This window comes from Mixophyes fleayi, chromosome 6, assembly GCF_038048845.1.
Source record: "Mixophyes fleayi isolate aMixFle1 chromosome 6, aMixFle1.hap1, whole genome shotgun sequence".
In the NCBI taxonomy this organism is placed as follows: Eukaryota; Metazoa; Chordata; class Amphibia; order Anura; family Limnodynastidae; genus Mixophyes; species Mixophyes fleayi.
Window position 1 is genome coordinate 17,142,428 of NC_134407.1, and position 24,834 is coordinate 17,167,261.

Below are 24,834 nucleotides of genomic sequence, written 5' to 3' on the forward strand. Positions count from 1 at the left end.
ACCCATTCCTGTTTCTTTACCTAGCACTGATCCTGCCAACGGTACAATCGTTGGTTAATGTGGAATGTTGTAGCTTCGATCTCCGTTTATAAATATGAATTTGCCATAATAACAATGAATGGTGTAAGGTTTGCAGGAAACCCACCGTTTTTTGTTTTGTGTTTTTTATTTTTTGGTCCCTAGAAAGTTTTGTAACAAATGCACCTTTATTTTAAGGAAAGAGATTTGTTCCGCTCGGTTACCGCTCTATAAAACACCGGTACACAGGGCGTACATACTTGCCATCTCCTGAGATATGTAACGTTACACCATCAGTCCATGCATGTAAAATAATTCAATCGCAGACGCACATTCTTTTCACTCTGCTTCGCTGTGGATTAAGAGTTAAGTTTGGGCTTCGCCTGCTCACTGGAAACATGAGCTGGCTGTTGTGTATGTCCATATTGGTTGGGGAAAAGAATGTCAAATAAACATGGAGTAAGTTGGTTTTACCAACATGGGAAGTAATTGGGAGCAGCGTGTTTGCTGGATTAACCCCATGCTGTCATGACGTGTGTTAAGTGAAGCCAGTTGGTCATGCTGTCGGTGTGGAGCAATAGAATTAAGGCTCACCAGTAAAGAGGCGATGACATGCTCTGGAGTACAGTCATGCTAGAAAAAAAAACACTGTACTGTGTTTCTAAACAGGGGATTCCACGTGCCTTCAACAAATAAGTTACAAAGGGGCTTTATTCTATTATTAATCCAAATATGTGTCCACCATTCTCAAGATTTCTTTAGTATCTGCAGTGTTGGAAGTATCGCCACGCCATGGGCTACAGATCCCAGAGGCAATTCCAGCTTCCTCTCCAGCAGCCCTGCCTCTGCTGTTCTGAGCCTGAGCGGGGGCCGGCACATGTGCAGTGAAAACCAGATTGGGACCTAGTTGCACATGCGCCGGCCCCTGAGCAGAGCGGGGCCTTCAGCAAAGGGGGAGGGGGGGGGGGGGGGGTGCAGCATCAATGGACTCTCTTGCAAATTTTGCTATGGAGCTGTGTACCACCCCTGAGTATCTATTATATAAATATAGTGTCTTACAATACTGCCTACTGTTTGGCTTCTGAACAAGTGATTGGTAAATGAACAAAAACATTTATCTATTATAAAAGAGCTTTTTACATTGCATAATGTGAAGCTAATAACCGTTTGATACATACAACCGTTTTATTTATACAAGAAGGTCTAATACACCTTAAATCCATATCTACTGCACTGAAATAACTTCACCAAAGCACAAGAGACCTGAGTACAGAGCCACAGCTTGCTCATTCTAGCTTAAACACTAGATAACAACATGATAAATGAAAGTTCAGCAGTAGCGGCTCACTTACAGAGGTAATCATTTAATGGTGACATGTATTAAGTCCAATCACTCCGTTCTGGTAAGATGGTGGTTTTCAGATGGTCATAATTGTCCGTCACAAATAATTCGAGCTGGATGAGCTACAAGGGAATGGCTGTCATTTAGGAGCTGAATATATACTGATCCCATCTGGAAAAGCTCCCTCCTCGGGACAGATGGATAAATTATGCCTCCTCCGTGGTATGTTGCCGCACTATAGCTTTAGCATTTTATTCTTTAAGTTCCAGCCGAATGCTTGTCCAGACTAGCCAGGGGTCGTCCTGGAGCGCAGCAGCGGTATGTGCAGATATAAAGCCCCAGTGAGAGATGGCTTCCACCCCTCTTCTCTGTACAATGAATCATCTGCTGCCGATCTCCTATCACCTCCTGGATCTCTCCTATGCCAGCTACTTGCAACCTACATGTTAACAAAACACCATGTAATAAATAATGAACTTTGCTTCATGTGTTTGCTTATTCAATGTAGAGAATTATTATCAACATGTGGTTTGAGTTTGACTTGAGCATACATGTCGCACACAGTGGGGGCAGCCATTTTTTTTGGTTGAACCCATATTTTTGGGTATATGGCGGGAGAGGAGCTAGGATCTAGTGACATCACTGAGGCAGAAGGCTGACTATTGGCTCGGCAAACAAAACGACTGCCTCAACGGTCCCCAGCGTTGGCAGGAAGGTGAATGTTGTATCACAAACAGAAAAGCTCTAATTATAGATTGGAACATGTATAGTGATATAAATATGATGTCCGGTTAGAACGTAAGCTGAAGAAAAATAATAGTTTGTATTAAAAGTCTTCCATTTTTAGACCGTTTAGTTAACTGTTAACAAAATCTGTTGTAATCTACAATACATCTATACGGTACAGAATACTTTAATTATGGATTATCAGTATAGCCGTGCTCCAGTTGACGTCTGTCTGGGATTTAAAGAGGTGTTTGCGAATCATTTCACAACAGTAATGCACACCGGACCACCACTTTGACCTAAATTATTATTATTATTATTATTATTATTAATATTTATTTATAAGGCGCCACAAGGCATCCGCAGCGCCGTACAGAGACAAACAAAATCACAATACAATGGGAGACAGCACAGTACAGTAAACACAGCAACTCAGTACGCTCAATGCACAGCTAGAGAGGGCGGGGAAGGGGGAGGGAGGATCCGCAAACGACAGGGCCCAAGAAGGAGGGCGCGGAAGACAGGGAGACCCCCAGGGGGGAGGAGGGAGCGAGAGTGGACGTGGGGTGGAGGACCCTCGAGGAGGAGGGCTAAGTAGCTGGAGAGCAGAGTTAGAAGTGGTGGAAACAGGAGGAGAGATGGCCCTGCTCAGAGGAGCGTACAATCTAAGGGCGTACAACCTAAATAGCTGCATATTATGCTTAAGACGTTCCATGTTGGCGATGTGTGACCTCTCCATGGATGTGGGTTTTCATTTTGATTGTAATGATGAAAATTGTACTGTTTCAGCCTGGGTCCTGTGCGATTTTATGTAAAAGAAGTAAATGTACATTTATACATACAATTATTTCCAATATTCCACCTACTTGGCTCTACTAAACCCTATTGGTGGGCCTTAGGAAATGCCAATTCCGGTCAGTTATTAAAACAGCACTGGTTGTAAACTAGTTATAGACGGACATTCTTGCCCCGTATGCTGCCTAATCTTGCTCCGGCATCTTGATATATTACCCCCCTCTCCAGTTTATCTGTGTGCATCCTGCTATAGGAACCACACATGGTCCAGCAAAGACTGACCTTCGTTACTTCCTTCTAAAGTCACCCTAAGGAGCACGTGCCCTCCACCTGTAGCTCCATTACTGCCACCTACTGGTGCGTACCTTCTACAATACCTGCAGGAGGAAGCACACAGTGATTAGCCTGGTTATTATTGCGTAGTAAATATATGAGGACCATCGCAGTGGAAGTACTGGGGTTGGAACATATAGGGCATCACAGTGGCTAAGTGGTTAGCACTTCTGCCTCACAGCACTGGGGTCATGAGTTCAATTCCCGACCATGGCCTTATCTGTGTGGAGTTTGTATGTTCTCCCCATGTTTGCGTGGGTTTCCTCCGGGTGCTCCGGTTTCCTCCCACACTCCAAAAACATACTGGTAGGTTAATTGGCTGCTATCAAAATTGACCCTAGTCTCTGTCTGTCTGTCTGTATGTTAGGGAATTTAGACTGTAAGCTCCAATGGGGCAGGGACTGATGTGAGTGAGTTCTCTGTACAGCGCTGCGGAATCAGTGGCGCTATATAAATAAATGGTGATGATGGCGATGCTTGGACCTTAAAGTAGATGTGACCACGTAGTCTATGTTGCCTCTCCGTTGGATTACTGCTCGTCGTCCAGCATGGACTGCGGCTTACTAATCCAACGTATAAGTCAAAGGACACGCCAGCGGTCGTGGACTGTGTGCAATTCCTTTATGCGGATGACACAGGAGAGAATTCTTTCCACTCTGCAGTAATAACATATCGGACCTATTCTATTCAACACTTTATTCTCTAGGCTTACATGTAAAGCTCTGCTGCTCCAGCATCCAAAATTAGCAGCCGTATAATCACACAGCCCAGAATTTAATGAAATACAGAAAGAGATTTAAAGGAGATTTCAAAATTCATGTTTCCATTCTAAGACCATGTGTGCAGCATTAATGTCCGCTCTACGGAGAGCGCGGACATGTGCCTACAATGTATGGATTCCATGCATATCATCACCCAGGGTGGCAGCTCCTTGTTTATTTCATTTAGTACAATAGTCTTTGCAACAACATCAGTTTTTCCTGCTCGGGACTTTGAAACGTTTTTAAACTGATACATTTTCCCAAGAAATGTTGTTTTCTTTTCATTTTACTGCTCAAACAGGAGGGGGGGACGTATCCGTTCCCTCCCCCAGTTTTGTATAGATTGTCCTGGGCCGCAGCATTCGATCGCACATATCTTCTGCTTATTTTCTGTGCTGCACAAGACCTACCACATAGCGGAACAGTCACATAGAATATTGAAAAAAAGCCATTGTCCTCCTCCAGTCTTTTTGAATAAAATATGTTTCAGAATTACGCTGTTTATGCAGTTTTTTTAGAACATTTGTTTAGAATAGTCGTTACTAAAGATGATCTCTGGCACTTGTACAAGAAAGCAAATTAATTCCTGTATTAATGTCACCTTGGACTGTATGTCTGAAGCAAATATATATATGGATGGATGGATGGATGAGCGGTCACCCTGGTTTCTCCCTACTTTATTGTCAGATTTGTTTGTTATATAGTTTGCAACACTTGTTTAAAATGCCTGTTGATATGTTATCACAGATAGGGATCCATTTAATTGATTTTAATGTATTTATCTTATTACTGAGATTAAAGGCAATGTGCAGCCCTTCTGTTGGTTAGTTAACCGCACTATGAAGCCCCTCATGTAAATCCGGTTGTCTATCGCTGCACTGCATCTTCGATTCATCATATAACACAATGATACATTTTTTAGGTAGTGACTTCATATGTGCTATTGAAAAGTTCAACGTGCTTAAAATAAAGAAACAAAAAATACTTTGTTTCGATTTTAGCGGCCGCTTGTATTTCTAAGGGGTACACCCTATAATCCACAATGTTAAGAGTTCTCCTACCCGGCAAATCAGGATAGTATCTCACAAACCGGTACACTGATTTAGAGGACGATATTGTATCTTTATCTTTCTAGGCTGGAGAACCAGGTAGAGAAGTTGTGGATTCACTTTGCTTTGACCAGACATCCACTCCCACATTAAGAAAACAAAGCAGAGGCCCAGTATGAATGGGTGGGCTTACTTGGCCACCCTGTCTTTTAATCCCACCACTGGCACCAATTATAAACTGGGACAGGGTGGGCTTACTCTGCCGCTCTGACTTTTCTCGCCACTACAGTTTTATTTGGGGGGGTTCTCTCTTACCAGCAGCAACCTGTTGTTACAGACCACTTCTACTGGTGTTCTCGGACACCAGACACTCGCCGAGACTGCGAATGCCTACTGCGCACTGGTTGTACAAGAGTAGTCGTACCCAGCACAAGGCTCCTTCACTGGCACCTGGAACCTCTTCTGGGTGTAGTATGTAGCTGCTGCAGACTGATTGGTTTCTCCTTACCACATACTATGGATCAGGACTGCTGGCTTCAACAAAGGACGGCCAGGAAACAGATTAGTGTTCGCTCTTCTCTTCTCTGATCACAGGACATCTTGCAGGCAATAGGCATCAGGCAGAATCTTGAAAGCACAGTGATGTCTTACCGTATTACTCTTAAGGACCATTTCACACCAGTTAGAGGTACTGGTGATCATTTGGATGTACAAAGATGGAATACAGAATACATGCGCAGTGCAGCTCCCTTATACACAGTTTCTAGGTCTTGGACGTTTCAATTGCAGAGGTTTGAACTTTCTACCATGCATTTTGGTAGAGGGTAATCCAGCCTCCTACCTATCCCTGGTACAACCAAGTCTGAGAGATCAGACTTTAAGAGCATTCTCTAAAATTGGATTTAACACAATTTACATCAATCTGTGTTTCCCCAAGTAATTTGCTGTTTCATTATTAAAATTGTTTCCCTATAACACACAGGATACAATGTAAGGTGACCTCTGCTGTGCATTCAAGCTAAAGAGATATGTTGGTCACTCTCAAACCAAATGCTTAATTAACATGTAATAGAAACAAGTTGCCTCCAAATTGGCATACTACCTCAGAAATCAATATAGTTACAATGATCTATAGCGGGCGCCCTGCGCCACGAATAGGAATACATTTGTACAATAAGTTATTTCTCAGTGATCCGGCCCCACCCAGGTAGTGCAGCCACGGAACAGACAAGGACGTGGCTATGTTTATGTTGGAAGGGACCTCTGATTCTGCACCTTCCCTCCAAAACACAGACAGGTTGTATCATTCTCTCAATAGATTCTACTTTCAAATATTGTATTAATCCACCAGCCAACACTGCAGAGCTCCTACTGGGGAAGGTATTTAAACTAGACACTGGACCTACCCCAATTGGTTGAAACTGAACTGACAACACCCCAGGAATTTGGACCTAGCATTTCTTAACTACAGCTAAATTTTTTATTTTTAGTCTGATATATATAATTATACAACATCGATGGGCGACCTTGGGTATGCGCAGCTAAAAGGAAGGAAGGAAAGCACAACACGCTCCCTCCTTCTCCGTCCTCCGCTATGCTGTGTGACCTCCCTGCATTGTGCAGAGGAGGTCATGTGACTCTGCCCCCGACAAACATGGAGAATAAGATTGGGACCAGCTGCCTGAGGAGCCGAAGGTGAAGTCTTGGCGGATCGCTGCCCACCACTGATATACATCAATGAGGTTTAGACTCTTAGAATCCTGCAAAAGCACCAGGTGTACTTCAAAGTGTCATTCAACCCCAAGTATGGCTAAATGTCCTATCTAACTTGCGTCGTGGCTTCTATACGTTCCTCAGTGTATAAAGACCTATGTGACTGACAGAAGTGTAGATCTTCCAGTTTCGTTGTCTTGTTCCTGCTTTGTTTTGTTAATAAAGTTTTCAAGTGGTGAAAACTGGCAGAGTGCTGATCAGTCTCTGATATAAAGGTAATTTCTGACACCTGGGTGTCTGATACTACAGAGGCGATGAAGTCACTATGTAAGGATTCTATGACATCACAAATGCTTGGACAAGATCCCACTGTAGACTACAAGCCATGTAGACACACAATTCAGTATGTGTTTTTTTTTTTTTTTGCTGGCAATGATGTTAAAAAAGCTGAAATGTTTAAATGTTAGGTGTACATTGCGTTCTCCAAAGTTAAAGGGGTAGTGAAAAAAGAAAAGAAAAGGGAGATATGGGGTTAAATATGTATGAGGGTAAAAAGAATTACATTTATTTGGTAGATGGCTTTTGACAGTGTTTTCCCTAATAAGATTTGCTCTATTAATGTAGTCTGGATTTGCACATTACGGGTGGTACACAAATATATTTTCATGCTATATGGGCCATGCCAACATCCGTTATGTGTGTGGAATTCACCAAGTCTGGGTATGTAGAGGAGCCCAGGGAGTTCAAACCTCTGCAATTGAAACGTCTATGACCTCCAGTTTTGTTCTATTCTATAATGGGTTTTAGTGATCCTATTTCAATCTATTTAATTGCTGTATGTATATATACTGCTTATCTTTGGGGAGGAGTGGGGGGGGGGGGTGATGAATTGGGGTATTTGACCCCATAGTAGTTTCCATTCCAAAACTTTCCTATGTTTTGGCTAGAATTTTAGTAATGAAGGGGGTGTTGAGGGTCTTTCCAGTGTTGAGCTATCGTTCCTCTGGTGGATATAAAAAATATGCCCATCTACAATATATATTGTGCCTGGAAGGTTGGGGGTCTTGGGGGGGGGGGGGGGGAGGCCGATGTATATAGAGCTGTTGCTGGAATTTGTTCTATAACCTTTAGCTTTTTATTAAGAGTCCTTACTTGGAATTACTCAGACACATCAGCCCACAATACTCTGCTCAATACTCTGAAACAGGCTCAGAAGGGATTGTGATTTATCAAAGGGCACAAGAGTCGATCCTGGGATTGGACTGGGCGTCTCCAGAACTGTAATTACGTCTAATGATTTTAATCCTGTAATTTGTTAATCTTGTAGATATATGTTCCGTGCAGGGGTAGTGTAAGTGTGTGACATTGTAACCGGCTGTGTTTATCATCTTGTTCACAATGTCTGTCGTTAGTTATTATACAGCTGATCACCACCTCCGATCAGCACTGAATGAGGCACAGATGTGGGAGAACAATTCCTCATTTCTTAGCTTTGTCCAAACCCCACACTGTACGAGAGAGTTACATAACCCATGTTTCCTGTCCATTCATTATGCCTGTGTGTCCAGGGGAATCGCCTTCTGAGACCGCATGTTTATACTTTGCCTCTTAGCTGCAGAAGTTTTATTGTGCGTCGCCTGGAGACAGGAAGTTCATTTACACTTCAGCTATGTGTGGCACATTCTTTCCTCCGCCTGTTCGTTACATAATAACAAGAATCGCATTTTGCATAGACCACATATTTCTTTGTGGAAGAGATAACCAGGACCCCCAAGTGTTCTGCTTTTCCCAATGGAAATCCTTTAACAAAGAGAGATTATTTTACTATAACTCAGACTGATGCACCTGTGTTATCCGGATTATCGGGGATCAACCGTAACTATTTACTGTAGTCGGCCCCCTAGAAATATGGAAAGGAGGGTTTTACATGACCGTTAAACTCTAAATATGAATAGACAAAACCCATGAAAGTCAAATACTTACACCATTCCCCCAACCCACAATATGGTACATTCTGCAGAAGAGTGTGTGTGTGTGTGTGTGTGTGTGTGTGTGTGTGTGTGTGTGTGTGTGTGTGTGTGTGTGTGTGTGTGTGTGTGTGTGTGTGTGTGTGTGTGTGTGTGTGTGTGTGTGTGTGTGTGTGTGTGTGTGTGTGTGTAATGTATAATATATATACCAATCCTTGTATATTACTCAGCCAAGTTAGTCCTTGTGTATCATCAGGCTCAGTAATACGCAACCTTTGATATACTTTCATGTCAAATAGTGGATTGCTTTGCTCTTCAAGAACTGAGCAGACTTCACATCATTGAGGTATCCTGATTTTCTATTTAAAAAAAAAAAAAAAAGTCATCCCTAGGTATAATGCACCATATCCTGGGTAAATGGGGGACACCAAGCATATTAAAAGCAAGGGCTCCCCCAAGGGTGGGAGTTGTCTTCCCTAAACATTAAAGTAGATAAGGGTAAGTTCACCCTAATTACTGAAAATCCTAATTTCCCACCAAAATGCAATATATTGTTTTCCGATTACTTGAGATCTGAAATTCCATTATCAAGCTTTGTTACATAATGATTGCTCCTTGCAATAAACAGGGCATAGCTGAGTTGACGATAACTTTATACCGCAGACAAGAGACTTATTTAGGGGTGACTCTGCCCCTGGCCGTTGTGAATGAATATGCTCTAAATTAGTAATTTATATGCTCATAACTCTGTCCTACTCACCATCCTAAATACCAATTAGGGATCATAAAACCATTTCCTCTGCTGACTATACCGTAGTTGGCCTATACTGTACAGACAGTCCTGAGTGCATGACCTCCGCTCATTCTGTTCCTTCATCAGCTGTACAGATGAGCTGTCCTTTGTGAGGTCACAGTTGTTCAGTCTTTAGGCGTAGAGGTGGAGGTGATGTCCATATCAACCAATCAGATTCTAGCTACCATGTTCTAGAATGTACTAGATAAATAGCTAGAATCTGATTGGTTGCTATGGGCTACACCTCCACTTTTCCTATTTAATTAATAATTCTAACCCTTTGTCTCCAGTTTTAGTCCAGGATTGGGTCCAATCAGATCATCACACTTGGGTATTTTATTAAACAAGTAAATCATATTGGTATAAATGTGTTTTGAATCTTGTATCTAATTAATCATTGTGCTTATTTAGCAGACAGCGATTTGTCAGCTCATTCACCTATTTCCAAGTTCTGTACCCTGTGCACAAGCTATAAAACTGGATTCATCGTTCGTATAAAGTCTCTAGTCTATAAACTACTCAATTAAAGTGAAATGTTTATATAAATTGATTTTTGTGCTTATAAAGATAGCGCTTATAGTACTACAACATGTTACATTTTCACACGTTGCTAAAGCTTGCCCTTCCTCCCTATAAACCTCTGGCGTGTCATTGTATTAAACCTTATCTGGGTGAGGGGGCTAACAACGTTTTGATTAAATTCCTTGTCACATATTCATAGGCCGCCGCTGATCATTATCATCATCATCATCATTTATTTATATAGCGCCAGCAAATTCTGTAGCGCTTTACAATTGGGAACAAACATTAATAAGTCAATACTGGGTAATACATACAGATAGAGAGGTAAGAGAACCCTGCTCGCAGGCTTACAATCTATGGGATCTTGTTTCCAAAAGCATCTCTCTCCGTTAGTATCATTCACTGCTTTATTGTGTGTGTGTGAAGAATATTGTATCGTAAGGGTTCCATCACTTTACTATCAATGTTTCTATCAGATTAAGGGATAAAGGAATCAATAGACGGGGAGGGGGCGGATAAATGTACGAGCGGATATCCCCGGAGAATGAGAGATTTATGGGTCCTATGTAAAGCAGCTGTGTGCATCTCATGGAGAGTGAGAGAGGATGGATATAAATTCTCCGTTGACAAGCCCTTTGCTTTAATATATTAACAGACCTGAAACATTTTTGTTCTTTCTACTCAATGGCCAATATTTCAGACGAGACGTATTTAATATAAACTGTTTTATATCTCGTTTTTCACCATCGGATCATCCCCGTGCGTTTGAGTCTGTTTGCAGGCAGCATTTCTGCCATTGCAGGTTGAAATGCAAGTAATAACGGACCATATGGGAACCATATATAGGAACCTTGGTCCACCGCTCCTCTGTGCCTGTTGTGTAGGTGGGAAACTGCACACTGTATTTCAGGCAGAGCTGTAAAGGTGACATATTGTGAGCTGTAGGTAAACAGCTTGAACGGAATGATGTGATCTAAATGTTCTCGTGTCATAAAGCGGAGACCCCGAGGGACCGGCTGGCTGAACTTTGCCCCCGAGCTGCGGAGTGATCTTTGATGGCCCAGAAACGTCTCTGTAAAACATACTATCTTGGTGGTGACAGACTTTACTGCTTGTTATTAATGGTCCAGGGAATTGTGGCTTGTACTGTGGTGATGACTATAATAAATGCAGACTGGAAGTGCTGATGTGGAGAAAAGGCCACTGCCAGTTGTACACATTACAAGTCCTATCGTTGCAGTACGATGCTATAGGTCTATGAGTAAGTGACATGTAGTAATCCTGTGCTACATACATTATCATATGTGATCTCCGGTTAGTATAGGCCGAGGTGGAATATGATCAAAGCCTTTTAGATCTTCGTTTGCCAAATCCGTCAGTGGTAAATGTTAATCCAGAGCTTTGACTCCCATAGCCCTCATTCAGACCATTCATAAACGGAACAGCATAATTTATAATAGGAACAGTTATAGGAAGTGTAAGGTAAGGAGACAGGATGGACTGTGAATCCTAATAATAACACAATGGGGCAGCACGGTGGCTAAGTGGTTAGCACTTCTGCCTCACAGCGCTGGGGTCATGAGTTCAATTCTCATCCATGGCCTCATCTCTGTGGGGTTTGTATGTTCTCCCTGTGTTTGCGTGGGTTTCCTCCGGGTACTCTGGTTTCCTCCAACACTCCAAAAAAAACATACTGGTAGGTTAGTTGACTGCTATCAAAATTGACCCTAGTTTGTGTGTCTCTCTGTCTCTCTCTCGCTTCGCGTGACAGCAATCGACCTATAAAAATGTGTTTAGATTGGTTTTCACATCTAACTGTATAAAGTTCATATCCCTAGGAATCTATTAAGGGTACATTAGTGGGAGCTGCTTGCTATCTACCATCAAAGTGTATTAAGATAGCATTTAAAAGAGATGGTCATCCATATGTATTTTAGCAACAAACCCCCTCTACCCTGTTGGAACGGTAGATTACAGATTCTAGGAGCTCCGCTGCCTGTCCCCGTGGCTGTCTAATGACTGAACTAGCCAATGGCCCGGAGAAATTTTAAATGGGGTCTTTTAGCACATTGTGGCTTTGTCTGTGTCTAGTAACGCGTCCAGAGCATTGATTAGCCAATGGAATCCATACAGCGTGTCAGAGGAGCAGAATGTGAAAATGTCTCTTCCCATTGGTTGTAAGGAAACCAACTGTTGGATTGTTACTGGGAGGATGAGTATAGTCTGGGTTCCAGGGCACGTTAATGAACTTGGTTGGGTATAAGCAAAGCTCACATTGCAGTTAGCTCCTCCCCTCCATAAACTGTGTTTGTGGGCCGAACAGAGAAAACTTTACATATTTTTTTATTTTTATTTTTTTCGTTGATCAGTGGTGAGAATTCCCTAATAACTCGACCCTGATTTCATGATGTAAAAAAATAAAACGTGAAAAATTCCAAAGGGGTTGAACATGTTTTAGAACCACCATATGCCGGAAATTATGAAGATACAGTTATGTGTGTAATAACCACAGTAATAACCACAGTGCAAATTGGCTCCCAAATCTTCATGGCGTTTGATAATTTTAAATTAGTTTTAGCCCAACTTTAGATGCTCTTTAGCATAATACAACATAGGCAAACCGAGGGGAGGCGGGGGGGGGGGGGGGGGTTCCAAGTGCATGGAAACCCCCTCCAAGCCTGGGGCACGGTATAATTGAGGTGGCTGAACCCTGCACTCACTTCACACAGCTCTGCTTGAAAAGGGAGAGCTGCGTGCACATAACAGTAGTGCACACAGCATTGTCCATGTATAATATGGGGATAGGAAGAGTTGGAGAGCAGCCAAGCACTGTCTAAAATTATAGCCACGCCCACTGGTGGTGTGGTGTGGAAACCTCCCTCTACAAATCCTGTGTTTGCCCCTGTACAAAGACATATTGGTGCTATCCCCTCACAAACATGGGACTCGCACACACGGCTCTATCACTAAAGTGCCTTCCTGTGTCCTGAGGGAGATGCTGGGAATAGTGTTGAGTAATGAAGAAATAAATAGTAGAACTGGTTTGTTCCTTCAATTCAGGGGACGTTGCTAAATAAAGTTTTGCCAGGACATCCGTTTCAGGTGACTGAACATTTTACAGTGTCTCTCTTACAAGCGACAGCCATGTTTCTGGAGACAAAAAATGCACAGAGGCCTGTGTAAATGTCTTACCCAATGTGGCTACACCATTGGAGACCAGTTTGATTGTAACAATTGGACACCAAGGGCTTGATACATTAAGGCATGCAAAACAAGTGTATTGTGCGTTTTTTTTAAATTAAAAAACGCACGTAAATCGGACATACTTACGTCCATATTCGACAAGGAGCGGTTGTAAAGATATGTCGATGAGTACGGGTCTAACAGACGACACATTGCAGGCTATGTCCAATTCAATATATATGGAATATAAAGTCACAAAAGAACGCACAGGAAAAAAAAACCTATTCAATTAATGTCACCTATTAATAATCTAGTCATTAATGACAAAACATTTAAAAAAAATAGTCTTGTGATTCAGGGTCTGTTGCAATGACTCTAAAAAGAGCTGCTGTTAGCAGTATAAGAAAAACATCACGTTAAGTCATCAGACAACATTCTGTCCTATTAGCTCAACATGCTGTGGTCTGTGTGACTGGTAAACAATATTTAAGTGTGGTAGAATGTTAGACGAAAAAAAGAGAAGCCGGCAATATAGATCGAGGTTTTAATTTTATTAAAAAAAAGAAAAAAAAGTAACATTTGCTTTGTATCCACCTCATCTGCGCTGAGCCGGTTGCCTGTATATTGTGTGATTTAATTCTACGACTGGTAAACGCTACATAAAGAGCCGTATGAATGGATCGCTTCTCTGATTTAAGCAGGTGCAATTAGTTTGAAATTAATGGTACGTGTAAATATGATGTATTCAATCACAAGTGCAAATTAACCGCACCTGTTTAAATAATACTGCCGAGAAAACAGGTGATCTGGGCAAATTATCCTCATTTCTAGATTCAGAAAGCAAATTAACGTCTCGCGTAGGAAGCGACGACGACATCTGGAAAACATGTCTGCTGGATCAGAGGCGCGATGGGTAGAAATGTATATATCTGGCTGTTTCGCAAGTTCTCCTACGCTGCATTCTTCAAATTTCGTTCACCTCGTAAGCGTCCCAGCCAAGAATTTCAAGATTATATTCAACAACAAACTGTTTACTGCAGTTTAAAAATATATTGTATTTATATGCAAACTATGAACACATGCTGTTTATTATTTATGTCAAAATGTTTTCCTGTTTGTCTTAATTTTGCTAGGGAACTAAATAACATGACATCCTCAGAGATCAAAGCTGTAGCGGCAGACATCTAAGTACAGTCCATTTGCAAAATGTTCGTTACCAGGTGCAAATAGTTTAATATTTATGAATATATTTTTTTTTCTGGCCCTTTCCATCGTGGTTCTAATAGTTGATCGGCCCCGGGGAGGTTTACAGTTACAATGCCCGAGAGATGGGATCAACATGAAATCCAAAATTAAGAAAGTTTTTTGTAACTTTTGGATTCCAAGGCTAAGTCGTAAAGCGGCCACCTATGGCTTTAGTCCAGCTCCCTAATTTGCTATTTTGGACTGATTTTCTCCCAGCATGAAGCAGAACAGTAAATCAAAACACTGTAAAAGTAAAAAAACATGAAAATTTATAGATGTAACAATTTTACAACATACCGATTGCTGTAGGGGTGCTGCGAGATTTCAGGTATGAGTGATGTTTTGCAGGCAGGGGATGTCGGTTCTTCATCCCCAAACACATGATCACAGTTGTTCTGCTGTGTGTAATGGAAAAAAGATGTTTTCAGGGTATTTTATGCATTAGTACACTAATATAAGCTTCAAGATAACGCTTAATCCAATCACGGGGCTCCTGTGCTGCTCAAGGTACGGACAGAAGTTTTACGATCAGCGGCGTGTTTCAAGACGAGTTCATCACTCAAAACGTTAACCATATAAAACTGGAGCAAGTTTACAGTGTGAGGGTAACAGGCAATGAATGTGGTATGAGTCTAGAACACCACCACACATTGGGAACATCACTAGGCTAGAGGAAAACTACAAGCGGGTCCTATGGACTAGTCCTATGTTTTAAATACGTTGCACCAGATTTCAGCTAATTAGGATTAAGGAGGGAGGTATAATGATTGTTTAAATGTGTCACTATAGTCAGCATTGCGGCCACCATCAAAGTATGGACATTATTGTTTTTGGGAAGTTGTATAAAGTTTATTGCACGATAATTGGTTGAAAATTTTTTAGTTGTTGTAAATTGTTGAAACTGATACTACACGGAAGTTAATTGACTAAACAGCAAGGATTTGTTTGTGACTTGCAAACTGCCACAGATTGTGTGCAATGGTCAGCGCCAGGTTCGGAGGCTGAAAACTGTTCTCGTATCCTATGTGTTGCAACCCCCTAAACCGCCTACGGCTTAGGCCAGCGTTGGCTAACCTGTGACACTCCAGGTGTTGTGAAACTACAAGTTCCAGCATACCCTTCCAGCAATAAGCTGCTATATATTGGCAAAGCATGCTGGGACTTGTAGTTTCCCAATACCTGGAGTGTCAGAGGTTAGCCAACACTGGCCTAGGCCAAAGCACATGGTAAAACCAGATGGGGAAGCATACGGTGTTACCCCATACGATTTCTACAAACCCAGTCTATGAAAACATCGACCCAGTGCGTACTTGCACTTGTAGTGCCACAGGAGCGAGCACTAAAAGCTTTACCTAAAGGAAATAAACAGTAGTAATTAAAATAACTAGTAGAGACTGCAGTAGTAATTTAAGTAATGGTGCCCTCATTAGTTATAGCAATAAAATAAAAAATATAGTGTCCACTTGTATAAAGTAATAAAAAAAAAATATTGCTGCCGTAATCAATAAAATATTATGTGATCCATAAATTATAAATAAATGTTGCATCGACACTAAATACTTTTACTTTTCTTGGTCCAACGTAATCTAATATGAAGGTAGATAATCCGTTTTGGAAATATAAAGCACCCTATGAACCGAATGGACTGTTCTCAATGAGCACCCAACACGCCATGGGGTATATTTACTAAACTGCAGGTTTGAAAAAGTGGATATGTTGCCTATAGCAACCAATCAGATTCTAGTTATTTATTTAGTACATTTTACAAAGTGACAGCTAGAATCTGATTGGTTGCTATCGTCAACATCTCCAGTTTTTCAAACCTGCATTTTAGTAAATATTCCATCATGAGTGGAGCTTCGGTTAGTCTGGATACTTAATAGCCGAGGCAGCCAATCAGGAGCAGTCTCTTACACTTCTGAGCCAATCACAGATAAGAGTGCAAGTATGCACTGGTGCTCATACTGCACTATATTTTAAGAGTGTTTCTCAAGTACCCATCAGTCAAGAGTGCCAGCGCTAATCGGCATTGGGCCAGTACTATCTAGGTGCAGGGTATCTTTTGTAAATCTTCATTTACTAAGCAGTAGTTCATTGGGTTAATGACTGCTCCATAAATACATCTGCTTGCACAAGAGTGGAGACACGCTACGTTTTACCTGGATCTCGGACATGAATCTTCGCGAACTCCATATACTATTTCTGGACAGTTTGGATAGGTTGGTGCCTCCACTTTATCGTAGGAGACGCATGCACTTTAAAATTTCTGCCACATCCTTATTGTAAAATAAATCTAAAATCGAGAGTCGAGACCAAGAGGTGGATTTTTATTAGTGGATTTTTATAGTTCTGTTTCATTGTATGTTTTCTGACAGCGAAAATAACACAATCCGCTCTTCACCAGGGGGCCGTGTGGATTTAACCCACAGTGTGCGAGGAACCTGTCATTGGTTTCCATCAACCTTATGCTGCTTGTCCGTAGAATGTTTGCCTATATTGTAAGAACATTGTAGGTGTTCATTGCAGCCCCCTTCCCTGACGTCTGTCATGTATAACATCACTTTCAGGAGTTTTCTCTTTCTGCATAGAAGCCTGTGGAATATCTGCCTTCCAGGACATATGCTTTCTTTAACATGCCTACCCTATAATGCAGGGGCTTGTCAAACTGTCTATGAAACATGCCAGGAAAGGTGACAAAGTCAATAAATGACACTTTCCGTTAAGGTCCAACTTATATACAGATTTTTATTTTTTTTCGCCACGTCTTCAGATTTGTATCTCTCAAATTCTGCTACCACTGGTGGCCACGTTGCTGCAGAGTTCGGATTTTCAAGCCTGTTCGTCTGTTGTACCCTGCGGCTCTGCTGGTTTCGCCTGTCTAGGTGACATCACATAAATGGGTGTGGTCAGAATGTTTGTCCTTTGTGTTAATCATCTGCCCATTCCGATACAATCGTTCACAGTGTAGACTATCATGTCCTGTATGGATTAATGGCAAAGGGATCTCAATGTGTTTAATGCGTACACCCATAATGCCTGTGTCTAGTTATGGAAAAATAAAATGAAAACTGTTTTTCAGTGATACAATTGATACTTTTCATTCATTTCATTTACTAATTTCTGTATTTTGTTCTCATTTTCTAGGTACATGTAATGGATGCAATGCCACTTTTTCGGTACTGAAAAAAAGGGTACGTATACTTTTGATTTTACTCCCTGTATTCCTTATTGTACTGCAACTGTTAAGAGTAAGTGCTTTCTATAAGGTAAACCGGTATTAAAAAATAACTTGGATGTGTCGCTATGGTCTATAGCTCCGTATATAATCTGATGAATTGGCTTCTTCCCATTATTCTCCTTTGCAAAATTCTGTTTTTCCTGTACATGACATCTATGAAATGTCCGTGTAGAAGTGGTATATTTATGCATTCAGTTATTCTATACAGATATGTCTAGATAAAGGTTATGTGGTGCTGTGATGGGTTTGCTGGGTGCCTACGGGTCATTATTGAAGGTATAGGAAAATAGGATGGATGAGAACAGCTTATATGTTTCTTACCGGTTCCCATTCATTGCGTAATACTACAGTGCTCCCTCTTCATATCACCAGCATAAGCCAAAAGTAGCACTATAAATATGATGACATATAATACTTTTTAATGCACAAAACCATGATTCTATAGAACTTGTGCAGAAACTTTATTAAATGCAGCAATTATTAGATTGTACACTCCTTTGAGCAGGGTCATCTCTCCTCCTGTCTTCACCACTTTTAACTCTGCTCTCCAGCTACCTAGCCCTCTTCCCCCTGTCCCCTCTCGCTCCCTCCTCTCCCCTCTGGGGGTTTCCCTGTCATCCATGCCCTCCTTCTTGGGCTCCGTCGTATGCGGACCTTCCCCTCTCCCCTCCCCCCCACCCCTAGCTGTGCTTTGAGCTCACTGAGTTACTGTGCTTATTGTTTACTGTACTGTGCTGTCTCACCTCGTATTGTAATTTTGTTCGTCCCTGTATGGCGCTACGGACACCTAGTGGCGCCCTATAAATAAAAATTAATAATAATAATTAATAATAACAACATGTAATTAAGATTACAGTTTTCATTTAACTTGAAACTGACTCTGGTTCTCCCATCTTTCCTCCTTACAGAGGAGCTGCAGCAACTGCGGAAATAGCTACTGCTCAAGATGCTGCTCTTATAAAGTCCTCAAATCGGTTATGGGGGCCACAGGTGGGTACCAAATGTGTGGTTCAGTGCTGGCAGCCAGGCCGACCTAAGGAGCATATGGGTAATGTGTGTCGTGTATGTGACTAGTGTGTATAAACTCTTCTTTGTATTTGCTATTGCAGGCGGCTCACAAACTAACAATACGTACGTATATTTATATTGTTGCAGCTCCAGACGCACAGAGAGAAACTGTATTTGTTTGTGCGCTTTGCAACCAGGCGTTAAACAAGTAGGACTGGAATATTCTCTCTGGACTTGGAAGCGTCGATCTAAACCTTCTCCTGCAGCCTAGGAAGATGTTAGAAATATCTGTAGAGATGGCAAATATGGTGTGACTGCGATAGCACACAAACTCCCCATGTTATGTAACTATAACATTACATGTTTCATACACAGTCTGTATATCTATATAGAGGTATATTCTCTAGGCCCCGCACTTGTAGCCTTATGCTAAAAAAGAAAGCTTTGAAGGTTCATTTGAATACACCTGAAATAACGACATTTCAGTAAACGAAACAAGCATTGAATCTAAATTAGAAACCTATAGAACATTACGGTTTTTAGTGACAGACTTTAAACGAATCAGTGAATTAGACGAGCGGGATTATTCATAGGACGCGTAAGAGAAAAGTGCTGATATTCGCTAAAGGCCTTTGTCAGCCTGACGCTGTGTTGAGAGCAATGCCTTCCGAGTTTAATGGCGGATTCACTACCGCAGCCAATGGAGTGATAGAGACCACAACCATGTACAACAAAGTATATCATCTTCCGCTCATTTGCCGCAAAGTGGCTTCCATTGACTCATCGTTTTCAAACACCGCCAGATTGTTTGTAGCCGTTCACTGGAGTTGTGAGTGCGCAGAAGGTTTCTAGATGAATAGCGACTGTTAGGGCCACAGACTGACCAGTGATGATCGAAGAGGCTTTCACCGGTCTGGATTCTGATGTACACACAGTCAGTTGCATAAGGATACAATGTTATTTTATGGGCACAAAGTTTGTTGTGTTTTTTTTGCTACAACTTTTATTGATTTTAAAGGTTGACTCTAGCTAAAATGACTTTTTGTTTCACCCCACACCCTCGTGCCTGGTAACTACCAGAAACATGAATGGTTTTATCCTGGGGATGACCGCAGCTTGAGAGAACTCCTTAACGCTGCTTTGCTTCTTGTCTTGGGGTGCGTTCTCCTAAAATCTGGCGGAGAATGGTCATGTGGAAGACCCGCTAGTTGGAGGTGTGTTGGCTAAAAATTCCATCTGAGCTATTTGACTTTTTAATGCTTCCTTCGATGAACGTTATCGGCCTGTTTGTCTTACATGTTTCAAAATTTGTTTTCTAGAGCTATAATTACCAAGTCATCTCCCTCAAAAGTTTAATAGTAAACGTTATTGGGCTATGTGCAATGGTTGCTGTAAAAAAAATACTACATTATCTGTGTTAGACAGTTATTAAATGCCGTGACACCCCCCTCTATGACTGGCGGTGTGTTGGGTGGCCTTGAAAGAACAGAGTGTGCCAAAAATAGGCATAAATATGAATACTTGAGCACAATGTATACAAAATACTACACTGGATTTCCATAGTTTATCAAAGAACACAGCAAATCTTCATTCAAACCATCGGTTAGGTACGTAGAAGTCGGCGTTCATTACTTGTTTGTCTTTGCATACTGTAAATGGGTTTGTATGTAGACAGACGGATATGTACATAAACTCGGTGGTTACTAAGCTTTGTGTATGTTTGTATCCAAAAAGCACCCTCATCAAGCAGATCATTCTCATGGATCTTCTACTTGACATAAAGCAATTTATTTTCTTAACTCAATTGTTGCGTGGTAAAATAGATCTTTGTTTTGGCTAACCAATAATACTGCTCCTGCCTTGCATCATGGCCGATCTCACCTGAATCACAGTAGTCCGCTCCTGATCGCCCCAGTTATTTGCCTATTGCTGCTAAATTGATGAGGGGGGAAAAAAGCATGTTTCTCATAAATTAATTAATTCAGCAAGTAACTGCATTATGAAAAAAAAAAAAGAAGTGCCAAGATTTGGATTCGAGCCTTCGGTGTAAAGGGTCAGTTTGTAATATCAGGTTTAATTATCTAGAGCAGTTCTCTTTACATAAAAATTTAATAATCACTGCATTGTTCTCTGGAAATTACTTTTAAAAATTAAACATTCTAGGGTGAAAAAAATCCATTGTTCATGATTACACTGTAAAAGTAGCCCTTCAAGGATGGGTTCTCATAAGATTAAGCTTTTTAAGTTTCTCGTTTTCCAGAAGTTAGAAGCAACAGTGGTTATTGTTACATGTCCAAACGCTGAATCCAATTCTATGAAGAAAAAAAATAACATTATATAATAGTCTACAGAGGTTCTCAAGAACGCTGCCTTGCTTGGCAAAAAAATAACAAAGCTTCGGAGGGCCACCAAATCCAGAGGATATGAAAGCTGTTTTTCTTCATTTTAATGTCAAAGCTTTTTGGTGGCCCCTAGCATTGGTGAGAAAATCCTTAGGGGGAAGATTTATCAAACCTTCTGAAAAGGAAAGTGGAGGTGTTGCCTATAGCAACCAATCAGATGCTATCTATCCTTTATCTTGTACATTCTAGAACACGATGGTTCTAGAATCCGATTGGTTGCTTTGGGCAACACCTCTACTTTTTCCTTTTTAGAATGTTTGATCAATCTACTCTTTAGTCTTCTAATATATTTTTTTAATAGGATCTGGCCCACGAGCTTGTATATGTGTGAATGAGTCTTCTTGTAAAGAAGGGAGGGGGGTAATTGTTTGAACAGGAATTGGTAACAAGCATTTCTATAAAGGATGACCTCATGATACAATGACTCGGATGTACATTGTGCTATTAGGAGATGTATTTTTTTTTCTCTCTTTAACTTAGATTTATACATGAATATAGTTTTGTGCTGTTTTAGTTATGTTGTTCTAACGGTCCCTAGTGAGCATTTTTTTTAAATAAATTTGATAGACGTGTTTTATTTATTATATTTATTGCAAAGTATTTTAGTTTCAGTATAGTAGCTGCTCCTGTCATACTGTCCCTTTTTGTGGAAAGCAAATATTTTATTACTGTTTGTCAGTGCTCAATGTTTTGTTACATTTTATTTCTACCTAAACACGGGCATTATTCCCAGGAATGGAAGATAAATCCATGTTTTCTGTCAGCTTTAACATTTTTTTGGCAATGTCAATTTTGTGAGAGGAGAAGGGGGAGTTCTCACACACACCGCCCCCAGTACCCCTAGTCAGGCCCTGTCTTGAGGAGTTAATCCGTGCAAACAAAACATGGGGATTTAAATACTGTCCAAATGAATTAACTTGCATCTGTCACTACACACAGTGATGTCACTAGGAGCCAGTGACATCACTGAGAATGCAGCTTATCCATTCACTAGGAACCAGTGACATCACTGAGAGTGCAGCCTATCCATTCACTAGGAACCAGTGACATCACTGAGAATGCAGCTTATCCATTCACTAGGAACCAGTGATATCACTGAGAGTGCAGCCTATCCATTCACTAGGAACCAGTGACATCACTGAGAATGCAGCCTATCCAGTCACTAGGAACCAGTGATATCACTGAGAGTGCAGCCTATCCATTCACTAGGAACCAGTGACATCACTGAGAATGCAGGCTATCCATTCACTAGGAACCAGTGACATCACTGAGAATGCAGGCTATCCATTCACTAGGAACCAGTGACATCACTGAGAATGCAGGCTATCCATTCACTAGGAACCAGTGACATCACTGAGAATGCAGCCTATCCAGTCACTAGGAGCCAGTGACATCACTGAGAATGCAGGCTATCCTTTCATTAGGAACCAGTGACATCACTGAGAATGCAGCTTATCCATTCACTAGGAACCAGTGACATCACTGAGATTGTTTTCTATTATTTCACTAAGACCCAGTGACATCACTGTCTCATGCTCTGACACTGAACAGAAGCATTGGTTATTCTCAAAACAATGTATTTCAACCTTGGCAACATGGCCATTTACAGCAAGTTTCCATTGGACACCTTGGATAATGTTTAAAGGATAATTTCACATTCTAACAACAAGGGTTTTAGATATTAAAACCCCTTACATAAATGGTCCACCCGAACAGAACAGAGCTGAGCGCAGTGTTGGACCTCTATTTTGGCATCGTTTTGCATTTTTTGCTGCCAGTTTATTTACATTTCAATGTTCCAAAGCAGTAACAATTCCAATGGGTGGTATTGAAAACGAATTGTTAGCACTGTTCAGAAAGCCATTAAGTTTTACCTCTGAAAAGGAGGCAATATGTACAACTGGCAAGATCCATTTTCACCGGGCAGGAGAAATCATGCATGGCATGACCCATAATTGTCACTCAGAGAGTAGTCCTTACCATTGGTGATATCTATCACCAAAGTTGGGCTGCGGAATCGGTGTGCCCGCTGGTGACGTGCTGTAGATGTCACCATCGTGAACAATGCCCATCAGAGGTAACGTAAAGGGTAGTTTGTAGGTGGGGGGCATTTTCCAGTGTCTGACTATATTCAGATAATCAGAGAACGGTGTTCTCTGTGCATAATAACCTGCCTTAATATTTTGATCAGGTTTTTTAATTAAAAAAACTTAAATAAAAAATGAATGGGGTTTATATTAAGTGTAGCCTGGAAATATATGGCCTTCTAGAGGTTGTACTTGAGCAGAGGCACTGACCTAAACTGAACAGCTTAGGATACAAACTCATTTTCCCTAATGTCTGTCATCCAGGTATTCTATTAAAGGGACAATGAACAGTTAATATGTTCATTTCGACTAATCAATACATTAACTGAACCTCGCTCACTTCTCCATTCTGCTGACTAGGAGGTAATGTAGACTTGTTTGATGTGTAATAATTTGTTTTGTGTGTGTGTGTGTGTTTTTTGTAAGCTAGTGTCAGACTGGGAGATAGTCTATCCTGCGTTTAATCGCTACAACATTAAGGGGCGTATTCAATTGTCGGCGGAAACGCCGGAAATCCCGCGGTCCGCGCACGACTACCGTTATTACGGAAAAACAGTTAATACGGTAATTTACTCGCTGGATTTCAGCTCGCAGCTTCCTGAGCCGCGAGCTGAAATCCAGCTAGATTCTACCGTATTAACGGTACTAGTTTTAATGCCGCAGGACTTTTTAACAATTGAATACGCCCCTAAGGGTTCAATTCAATCCTAAGAGATGTGCCGCGGAGAATTTTCGCAAAGGCGCGCCACGGCAAAGTATCGTAGCCCGTAGTGTTGCGCAGAATGTTGGGTTACCGTAGTACACAGTAATGTGCGGAGGTGTACTTTGCAGTGACGTCCGGCCGCACATTGCTTGGAATTGAATCGACTCCCAACACTTGGCAATGAATGGGGTTTCAGAAGTTTTGTTGCAGACCATAAAAGCCTTGTTTTTTAAACTCCGTTAATTACCATCTGTCTATCACTGTAATAGCTATCAAATAGAATTGCCCCTCTCGTCTGAGGCTAGCCTAACGAAAGACGATTTACCAATGTTTCTTTCAAGATTTCTAGAATGTAGTTGTTGTTTGTTATTCCTGCTGCGATATCTGCCTTTTTTGTTATTTCAATACTGCCCTGCTTTCACTGAGAATATGTAAAAATAAAAATATGTATATAAGTAAATCACAGTGTTTTTGTGTTTTCTTTACACATTTCTGCTATGACAGCTTTGAGCTGATCAGCTAAACTCCTCTCAGATCAGCATATAAATGCACCACAGAAAGATCGTCTCTTAAGCCACGCCATGTACGCACAGGGTTTTGCTAAATAAATTATTAACCGTAAACAAGTGGCAAATAACAGAATCTTGAAACATGTATTTTATACTTAACGTAAAAGTATATAGTGTCTATTTAAATCTGCCAAAAGAAAGCCCAGGTACAGATTAATGTGAATGATTCCATATTCTCTACAGCGCTGTGTACTATATGAAAAAATACTTATAAAGCGAGTAATTGAATTTCTGGTGTGCTACAAGTATTTTAATTGTTATTACCGCGCTCCCTCTTTATAATTCCATCTTAAAACACAGGCCAAATATGGAGGGTGGCGTAAAACGGAAATAATACATTTTATTACAATTGCGGAGAATATACTTTAGGCAAGTGAGAG

General features: G+C 41.1%; 1 protein-coding gene across 4 annotated transcripts in view; it reads left to right on the plus strand.

The window, feature by feature from the left end:
- The window catches only part of ZFYVE27 (zinc finger FYVE-type containing 27), a 63,273-nt gene extending 38,928 nt beyond the window's left edge, over nt 1–24,345 (plus strand). For all 4 annotated transcript variants that reach the window (XM_075215934.1, XM_075215935.1, XM_075215933.1 and 1 more), the window contains 3 exons: nt 17,592–17,638; nt 18,594–18,675; nt 18,841–24,345. In XM_075215934.1, the coding sequence (XP_075072035.1) occupies nt 17,592–17,638; nt 18,594–18,675; nt 18,841–18,905 (194 nt within the window). In that variant the 3' untranslated portion in view covers nt 18,906–24,345. The remainder of the gene's footprint in view (nt 1–17,591; nt 17,639–18,593; nt 18,676–18,840) is intronic.
- Nucleotides 24,346–24,834: the final 489 nt, after the last annotated feature.